The 10,613-nt window shown below is 30.1% G+C and overlaps 2 protein-coding genes across 2 annotated transcripts; one reads left to right on the top strand and one right to left on the bottom strand.

Annotated features, from left to right (window-relative positions):
• Window positions 1-244: 244 nt before the first annotated feature.
• LOC119830724 (dynactin subunit 5) lies at window positions 245-2,100 on the bottom strand. The gene is made up of 4 exons (XM_038353838.1): window positions 1,895-2,100; window positions 1,610-1,797; window positions 1,163-1,274; window positions 245-553 (listed from the first exon to the last, which is right to left on the bottom strand). Exons 1-4 carry the CDS (start codon window positions 1,940-1,942, stop codon window positions 350-352), a joined length of 552 nt encoding a protein of 183 aa, XP_038209766.1. The 5' UTR covers window positions 1,943-2,100; the 3' UTR covers window positions 245-349.
• A 704-nt stretch (window positions 2,101-2,804) lies between these two features.
• Window positions 2,805-10,408, top strand: LOC119830941. Its single transcript, XM_038354132.1, has 10 exons — window positions 2,805-2,844; window positions 3,479-3,545; window positions 5,619-5,709; window positions 5,786-5,867; window positions 6,180-6,317; window positions 6,501-6,608; window positions 7,142-7,221; window positions 8,549-8,657; window positions 8,911-9,049; window positions 10,255-10,408. Exons 1-10 carry the CDS (start codon window positions 2,805-2,807, stop codon window positions 10,406-10,408), a joined length of 1,008 nt encoding a protein of 335 aa, XP_038210060.1.
• Window positions 10,409-10,613: the final 205 nt, after the last annotated feature.

Consider the following 10,613-nt stretch of genomic DNA (forward strand, 5'->3'; position numbering starts at 1 on the left):
ACTTCCCCGGTGCGAGCTGGCCCAATTCGTGCTGAAGCGTGCTCGACTCCCACAATAATGATGTTTTACTGCGGTTATCTTGAGACACATAAAATAGCCCCATTGATACATGAACGTAGGAAAGACTAACAAACACATTTTACGCATTAATAATATTCTTAAGGTTTTCATAAATACTCTTTGACTTATTTTTGTCACTCTTATGCTCATTTATAATGTTGATTAAAATAATAAGAAAACGACATTGTGTTAAATATATTTATTGATAACTATAATGTAGAGCAAATTAAATATCTTAGCAAAATCTTACTTTCATAAATATTTATATAAATTGTACATATATAATTGATTAGTTCACTGCAGTTGTAGGTAGAAAGTGCTGATAATAGCTTTTTGTGAATTCAGTCATTAAATCTGGAGTAGCTTCTGGCAATGTAGTAATTAATCTTGCTGGACTTCCAGAATATCTTGCAAATGAAGGGACCACTGTTTCAGCTGGTAATACTGAGTTATCTTCAATCATACAGCAATCTTTGAGTACACATCTTCGCCCCTGAAACAATGATATTTTTTTATTTGTATTTTTATTTGCAATTAGTATTATAACAAAGTATTATAATATTCATCAAAAGAACCCATCCCATCAGTTCTTAAATATGATTGGCAAATTATGCAGAAATATGTACGATAATTATTATTAAAAAAAATGTATTCATATTTATTATATAAAGCCTGCTGAATATTTATTTTACTGTATGATTTACTTGTATAAAATCAGATCTGGGATCTTCATGAGTTGATTGAATATTAAACACATTTTAATAAATATATTTTTCATTGTGACATGTCCTATATACAGGCAATTCTAGAATATGTATGAAGTCTGTGTAATATCACAAATAACAATGCTGTTTTTGGTTTCCGTCATACATTATTTAAGTAAGCCTCCATTATATGCACTTTAATATTATAAAGAGAGAACTTTATGTAACATTTTCATGCAAATACTACTGGACCAATGCCAAAAACTCTTTCACAATTAGAAAGATGCAACTTCACTGAGAAACATAGCCTATACATACCATAATATGTATTAAAGTGTATTCTAGTCACATGGGGAATACTTTTAACCATTTAAACAATAAAAATATTATTTACTTACTATAACTACATTTTTGCCAATATACACATATGAACCAACAACAGCTGCATTCACAACAGTATTTTCACCCACAAATACATGATCCCCCATTTGTAGAGGGAAGAAGGCTACCCTAGAACAACAAAAAATTTAGACCAAGGCGTAAAATGTGAATAGGAAAATGTTTTCATATTATATTTATATCAAAAAAGAAAGATATTTCCTAATAAGTTGTGAACAATTCAATAAGAAGACTCTTTGAGCATTTTGAGACATTGCAGGAATTGTATGAAATTGTTTAAATTATGAGTTCATAGTGAAATTTGATGAAAGATTACTGCAAAATTGAATAAACTGTTGTTAAAATGCAAAAACGATTTCTAAACAAACCATATTTTTCAAATATATTAAATTAGCATATGATTTAAATTGATTCTATACATTATAATTGTTGACATGAATACATACCCTTTACTGAATTTCTTAAATGGTGGCCTTAGAACTGACCCTTTGCTTATTATACAAAATCTGCCTGTTTTAACATTAGCTAAATCTCCTCTTATAATGGCATCACTCTGTACAATAACTTTTCCGTGTAGAACTATATTTTGAGAACCGCATAATACGGTCTGACGGCTGACTTTGTTACCAGAGGCCTGAAACATATTTTAGGGAGTCACGAAATAACTGAGTGTTCCAAAATTTTTTGATTATCAGTTGATTAACATCTTTTAGAATAATAAAAAAACCCACTGTTTCAACGTATTCAGATTTGTTGTAATAGGTATCTTGGAGTTCCATTTTGATTTTTAAAGACGCGAAATAATTTAATTTTTTTCAGCTAATATTTTTCAAGTATGTCGTTCAAGTTTAAAACAAAGTTTTAAATTTTCACTGTAAATTATTATTTTTAAAAGTGTATTGACTTCTGATGATTTCATAGAAACAGTTTTTTATTCACAAATCCTAGCTTATGTCTCACGTCAACGTGACAATTGACATCAAAAAGTGACACAGGACACTCGTTTAGAAATATTTTCACCGGTTGCTATTGTCTCTATTGACTGCTTACCTAATATTGATTGGTTGCACGGTAAAATCTTTCTCGTGTATCCCAGATGGTGATTTCTTTTTTTTAGTGGTATCTCCCAATCCTACTAAAGAATTTATAAAATTCCTAAAAAAGAGTTTTAGGTATGAATATTTTATTTAAATGTATACATATACCCGTAATTAAAAACGTTAAAAATAGAAAGGTGATCAAAAACCTTTAAAATTTAAAACTGCAGTGGTTATAGATTAAATTAATACCTAGATGGAATACTCATTATAGAAATGAGATAAAATATGGGCTCAAATTATAATATTAATGACAAATTAAATCAAATATCTAAAGAATCGATGTTACAATAATTATTATTACATACATACGTATTTATTGTAAGTATCGGATAAAAAAGTTGTTTCCTTCTTGCTTGTTAACTTTCAGTTGTTAACTGCACATTTTCAAATCTGTTATCTATGCGTATTGGATAATGGTTTTGGCGGGCTTATCGAAAGTTGTTGAGTTTGACTTAAAGCCTTGAAGATTTAAAGTTTAAACTTGTGTGGAAAAAGAACACAAATTTATTTAAGTAGTTAAAAGGTCATAAAAATTAAAAGCATGGATAGATACGTAATTAGAGAGAGAAGAGCGGAATCAGGTAAAATGCCCACTGTCTATATATTATGAACAGTTCCATTGTAACTTAAAATTTGATTGACTTAGGACATTTTTTTTTGTATAAACACATAAACTTAGCGGCTGTTCTTTCAACTTAACGATTAATGCTATAGGTAATAGGTACATATTTTTATCTAATATTATGTACTTAACGACTTCAGTCAATGATATTATTTTAATATCATAATCATCCGCCTATATACTACGTTCCCACCGCGTGCATGTTAACACAGGCCTCATATGAGGGTTCAGACCCCATCCATTCATCACGCTGGTCAAGTGCGGGTTGGTGGATGTCAAATGTCGTCAAACTTTAGGTTCTTCGACATGTCGGCTTCCTAACTATGTATTTATCTATTCATTTCCTGCCATTTTTCCCGGCCTCGATCTCCCAACTTATGGATTGTAAGTCCGAAGTCCTGACCAGTGAGCTTCCATTTCTTCCTAGATATCTAAAAAGCAGTATCTACTTTATACTAACTATAAACAGCATTAAATATATACAATACACTAACTTCAGCAAAAAAGCAAATGTCTGTACTGGTATTGATTAAACCATAGTATCCGTGTAAATTATAAAATGTGAATGAAGTATGATAAAATCCTTGTTTCAGAATATCCCCCGGGAAATCAAATGATTGCGTTTTCACCAACTAGCACAGGAGGAAATAATATTACTATGTAAGTAGCTTCGTATTGAGGTAGACTGATCCTATCCCGCGGGAGATTATTTAGCTTCATGTTATCTTCTATAATACGAGACTTCAAATAGAACAATGAATTCAAAATTCAATAGAGTAGAATCTAATATATACATAAAATCCCATTAGATCTTAAATGCTCAGGAAAAATAAGTGACTCCCAGAAACCGAAAGTTTCGACCCACTGATGTAAAACTCGATTTATACTTAATTTATTATTCTTCATAATAATATTTTTAATAACCATTCCGCGAGAATGCATAATCTTTTAACATTAAGTCCTTATTACTTAGATACAAACCGTAATTTTGGCTGGACTAAGTACGTATTATTATTAAATATTAATAATGAAAATAAATGGGTTCAATGTATCTAGATCTCTATCGTTTGTACTACGCATTGTCATCTTCTCATCTGCAACTACTAAGGATATACGATTTACGATACTACAGTAAAATACTGTAAACGATACAAAGAGGGGTTTTGATGTACAACTTCCTTTTTTTATATTTGCATAAAATTTTTTAGAAGCAATTTTAATCACTTATGATATATCTACCACTCTCTTAATTATGTTACTATATAAATTCATACATGATTTTATTTTGTTTTAATATTAATTAAATAAGGTCCGCTATTTTCAGCGATCCAGCGTTTTAAAATCGTATTAATAATAGGATTTCCTAACTGCTTTCGCGTACTTTAGGCAACAGATTACTTTTTGATAAAATTCTTTAAACATGTTTAGTTGTTTTTAATTAAAAACGCCATCGAAGTTCATCTCAACGATCGCTAATCCTTTGTGAAACATGGCCGTTAAAGTTTTCGGAACCTTTCCTAATTAAAATGTTAGATACATTATGTTCTTTCAATACAGCTACAATTTGTATATAATAATAAGTATTTGTTTATATTCATTTATTAAATACTAAGGTACAAATTTATATAAAAAACAATAATATTTAGTACAACAGTTTCAGAAAAATTATACTACTACTACTTCAAATACAATTTCGATGCACTAAACAGATAGAAAAAAAGTAACATAAATGAGGGTAGAATAAATTGTGTGTTATTGTAACAACACCCATACTGTGTTACGGCAGAATATGCGCTAATAGTTTTTCAACGGTGATAATTGTTTTACAGTATACAAGAGAAGATGAAATGCATTATAAAATTCAAATGAATCTTACTGTATTTTTTTTCTTTGTATATTAACCACTAAATAAAAGAAGTATGTAGTATACGCCTTATGAATACATTTAATGTGTTAAAATGTACTTGAATGAACATAAAAAGTAATACGTCTATGAACAATAAATTAAAGTATATGCTTATATTGTAACATATGACAATTGCTTAGAAAATTTTAATCGATGGGTGTAGATTGATATAGATAATTTTGTTGTTAAACATACTAATTATTCTAATCAGTAAATTTTTCTATATATATATATGATATAATTATACAAGATGTAGAAAACGACGCTGTTATCACAGATAACATAATATACGAGTCCTATTATACAGTTTATTGTTATTATAATAAAAAGGGATGCATAATATAGGTATAAGAATCTTAATTTATAACACTTCTTGCTCTTTTTTTTTAAATATAAGCAAAATGATCACCAACATAAGAAACATAAAAATAACGCAATAAAAAAACAAAATACGAAGGTAAGACGAAATAATGTGGTGCGATCGAGCTAGTCCTATGATAGTTCGGGGGAGAGCAATTTAGGCTGGTTAGATTTGCCTAATTTTAATATTCGATTCCCAAGTAGAAACAGTATTCATAACTTATAATTCCACTAGCTGATAGCCACAACTTCGCCCGCGCGGTCCTTATGAATTTTCATGGTACAAACATTTCAATACACCCTTTTTACTCTGGGGGTAGTATTTATAAAAATCCTTTCTTAGCGAATGCCTACGTCATTACATCTATCTGAGTGAAGCTGGGGCAGGAGCTGTTAGATAGTTATTTATAACTGGTGCAGAAATTAGTGTTTAATAATACATATTAACAAAAAGGTGTATCTTCCAGGTATAATAGTCACCAATACCCGAGTGCTCAATGTATGAGCGGCAACTACGTGCATCCGCAAATGACTGCTCCAATAAGCACGTTCGGAAATGTATCTCGTCTGTTAAATTTAATAAATGAGGTTTCATGGAATTTTAGGACTTAATAAAGTTTTAATGTGTTTTTAGCAAAGTAACGTAGGAGTTGTATCGGGCATCGATCCCCGATATTTGGCTACGTTTAAGGATAATAATGCAACATTTATAGCAGGTTAGTTTTTAGTTTATGTTTTTTTATAGTCACAGTCACTATTATTATCTTTATGACATTAGCAAACCTATTGTAATTTTAAATAGATTTTGCTTAATTTTTACACGTAAAATTAATATCTATTAAAATAATGCATCTTTTGCATCAATATTTACTTACATCTATATATAAGTAGAAACAAACTTTCAATACTGGCACCTATATATATATAATAACGATATTTCTGTATTTAAAATCGTTACAAAATATAAATAAATTGTGCAACTACGCTCAATAAAACTTATCGACGTACATCATTTTACGTCATATCAGGAATATCTGGGAAACAGATGCAAATGGAGCCGAATTCAATTCCAATGAATGCGACGTTCGGTAGCGATTATCAGAATCGCAGTTTCATCGGCGCTCAAAAGTTCGAAAATAAAGCTTATCTACACAGGCCTTCCAGCTGTAAGTGTGGAACAAAATTCCAACAACTGTCGTTATTAATATTAATAACACAATGAGTTCACTATTAAAGTCTTTTGTATGTTTTCTAAAGAACTTAGGTAATGAATTAATAAAAAAGGTCGAACACTTTGAAATGTTATTTTAAAATGTTAATTATAATTAAATACACTCCGTGTTATAAAGGTTTGTCATATCCTGAAGTGCCTCGCTATAAACCTCAGATGAATCAGGGTAGTAATGATGCAATTACAGATAATATCCGACATTCATTTCAAAGTAAATCCAATCCTGGTAAGATAACTTTTTTAAGTATTATTTCTTTAAAGTACAAACTAAGATAAGCTTATGATATTACACCTGCTTGCTTATTCAAACTAAAATCTATCATATTAATTAGAATATTGTCATATTTGTTTAATAGAACAGTTACAGTTTCTATTTTTAAAATATAAATAGATACTATTGTCATCGTTTTAAAACAAATATGCTTATTATTATATTAATTTACTTTTAGTATTATTATTTTTATATATATTTGAAATAAAACGAACGTCCAATCACACCATTTTATGTAAAGTTTTCATTAATATAAAGGTGAGAGAAATCTCAACACCTTTTTCCCTGGACAAAAATATTGTCTTAATCCTCTTAACTCTTTGTAACAAGCTCATTACTCAACGCTTTATGAACGCTGAAAGACAAAGTTTTACGACGAAATTTTATATTATATTCATTTACCTTAGAATTTTGAGTAGATACGGATAATAATGCTTGATATTTCAGAATAGAATTGCCATGCTTTTATATATTTATTTAAATTGTAGATCTGAAGAAACAAGCGTCGGTTAATATAATCAAAGATGACAATAAAGTTCAAGTTAAGACGCGATCTGACAAACTAAAGGTAAAAATGACATGGATATGCTATTGAAACCATTTAATAATATAAATAGATTTCCTTTTATTCTGATATAACATAATCGATAAGAATTATGTTAAAAATATATCATAAATCTAAATGTCATCTTTTAAAATCAAAAGTAACTGGGACGGACTTTAATTTATTTAACATCAACATTCTAGTACGTAACCTAATTAGCTGCTTAACTTGCATGAAATCTGTTTCAATTTAGCTTTATGTGCCATAATTTAAATTTAAGGAGCACCTTGACTACGATCTTAATTAAATCTTTACGCATCGTTGGAAGATCGTTTTATCAAATAGCTATCTTCCTTGAAGCGAAATGAAGAAATTGGCCATCATAAATGTGATGCACTTTTCTCTTTGCTGCAAGAAGTAACAGTGATTCGCTCGTAAATAAAGGGACTTCATAGTTGAAGTCAGTCGGCTCCGATGCAATATCCGGTCGCCTGTCGTTGTCTTTAAATGCTTTTATCGATCATTGTTGTGACAAGAATGGCTGTATTTAAAACAGTTTTGCATCTACGATGAGTAAATGGGAAGTGGCAATCATAAATATATTTGGTGCAATGTTTATACGACAGTTTGTATTGTCACTATAATGAGACTTACAAATTACATAGAAGACACGAGTTCAAAAGAAAAAAAAAATAGTTAATTTCCAGTTTCACCTTCTTCTTGCAACAATATAAATATAATGTTTTAAAGACATACTTAGATTTCTTAAATAAAACATTAGTTTTGTTAGAATTTGTTTAGCTAATGCTCTCTAGTGAGTGAGGATGTCAACAGAGGTAATAAAATAGCCAAAATCGATACAAAAATCGAATTATGTTCTGTGCTATGGTTGACGAATTTTATATTTATTTATAAGCATGAACAGTCTCGTGCAATTTGTTATCGATAATGAATGAAACCCTTTTATGCCCATAAAAAATATTAACCCACTGCTCCTTCATGAAAATTATAGTAGCGGACAATTACGGGAAACGATGCAAACATGCAATGACCGCGATGCTAGTTCTAATTAAATATCTACTCTTAATTAAGAAAATTGATATCCGGCTCGCATTTGATTCTGGCCATATGAATCCTGCGTGATGTATCCTATAATCCGTTTTGTATACAATACTCAATATTATGGGCGTAGAAAGAATATTGCGTGCTTAACGACACAGAATCGCTGGTTGAAATTCGAGCTTCTTATTCTAACTTTCACCTTCTCTTTTACGAGTATTACGAAAACAGTATATTGTGTTATATTTAGGGTACATGAACAGTATTTTCTCTTTAACAAACAATATTATAGGAATTGAATAAAAGTGGTCCAAGGGCTTTCTCTGGTCCTGTGGAGAAGATTTTAAAATGGCACAAGAAATTACAAGACATTGGTGTATTAGTGCTGTATGAAATAGTTGGTAAGTCTAAGAGTATTCTAAAGATTGTTTGGTTGGATTTGGTTGATTTTAGGTCTACTCTCAACTCGCTGTAAAGTGAACGTTGGGATAAATAGTAATGTAATGAATAAATAACGTTTAAAATCGATAAAAAGACTTAAATTGCTACAGCTTTACGTTCTGAATTAACAGTGGATACTAATTGCTAAGAATTTTTTACTTAAAGACTTATTCAAATGTGATAAAAAATGAACTTATAAAATAACTTATTTAGCCAAGTGTGTGAATGTTCGGCCTGGCGAGTCCTGCGCAAAAACCTTGCTTGTGAGGGATGAAAATGGTCCCGCGATGCAAGTCGTTTATTATGAAATAGATTTCCTCATGCCCGAACTGAAACCACCCTGTACTATCCGGTGAGAAATATCACATACTTCCGTAGACTATCTAGTTTATTAATACTTGAATTTTTTTTAATGTTCATGAAAAAATATGTATGTTTAAATAGCGCTTACCGTAAAGTTCTGATATCTATTTTTCTCTATTCAAATATAAAAAAGATTACCAAAACACATGTTTCGAATTCTATTGGCTTATCGCATGTTAAGACTAAATTCCAATTTAAATATTATTTCATTCCGGTATTTGAAACAATAATATCTTGCACCATAAACATAGGACTTTACGATGATAGCATTTAGATTTTGCTATTCGACCATCAGCATTTGAATTGCCAATTTCCATGCGAAACAGTTTTTAAACTTGGCAAAGCCAGCCTCGGTTAACGTTTTTGCAAAATTGGCATGTTTCAGCAAATTCACCTCATAACTGTTCTGAAAACTCCGTAGCTGTAAATTGCATACGTAACAATAGTTATTCCCTTTAAAACAGTGAAACGATTCAAACACCATATTTCTTTGAAAGCGCAGCTCAAGTTGTAGTTACAATAAGATATTGGCTGGTATTTTTATGCGAATGCAAAGCAATGATCAACCATAACACTTAATGAACAAAAACATATCACATATGTGATACCTATATCATTGATTTTGTACTTATAAAAAGAAGGATTTTGAATTATAGTATTAATTTAAATAATGACTCATATAGAAACGAATACGATGATAATTTAACATAAAATCTAGCGAGTCTGCTATAATTTCCCGATACAAATTGACACAATTAGTGATAAAGCATACTCGACACACGCTACAAAGGCTTAATTCGTAATTGTTTAATAAATAAGACACGCTACCACACCATATCTACATATTGTATCTTATCTTCAAGAAATTTTTATTTTTATAATATACCTGCCTGTGTTTAAAAAAATTAAATTAGAAATAGAAAAAACAAATCATGAAAACCTATGATGGGTGTACCTTCACTCTTTTTCGTTATTTATTAAGATGTTAGTTAAAACATGTTATCCAATGGGAAACATTATGTTATAGATATGTTATGGTTATGAGGTATAGCATTGTGTTTATGAAAGCGGTTTTCTTTGTTTCCAATATATATAGCACTTACTGCTATTTGTAAATAATACACAAATTTCTTTTATTTTCTTCAATTTTCCATACACATATTATAATATCATTTCCTTATATGGTACTTTCAGCATCGTAGGTCGAATGGTCGCAGGCACAAATCGCTTTCAAGCTTTTAATGTCCGCCTTGCGACTGGCGACGACATAGCGACTTTGCCGCGTCGTGCCGCAGTCGCAGCGCATCACGTGGCAAAATTATGCAAAGATTTTGGGGAAAATAAATAAAAACGTCATTAAATGTAATTAATAAAATTTTCATAATTTTAAGAGTAGGAGAATTCTGAATTTATTTTATCATATAAAATTTCTAGGTAACTTTCAAATGAAACGTTCCTTGCAGGTTAATTCAATTATTACTTACTTTGAAGTTAGATATTATTAAAGATTATTAAAGCTGTAATACCTACCAATAATTTTGTAGTAAATATTA

Source organism: Zerene cesonia, chromosome 12, assembly GCF_012273895.1.
Source record: "Zerene cesonia ecotype Mississippi chromosome 12, Zerene_cesonia_1.1, whole genome shotgun sequence".
Classification (NCBI taxonomy): Eukaryota; Metazoa; Arthropoda; class Insecta; order Lepidoptera; family Pieridae; genus Zerene; species Zerene cesonia.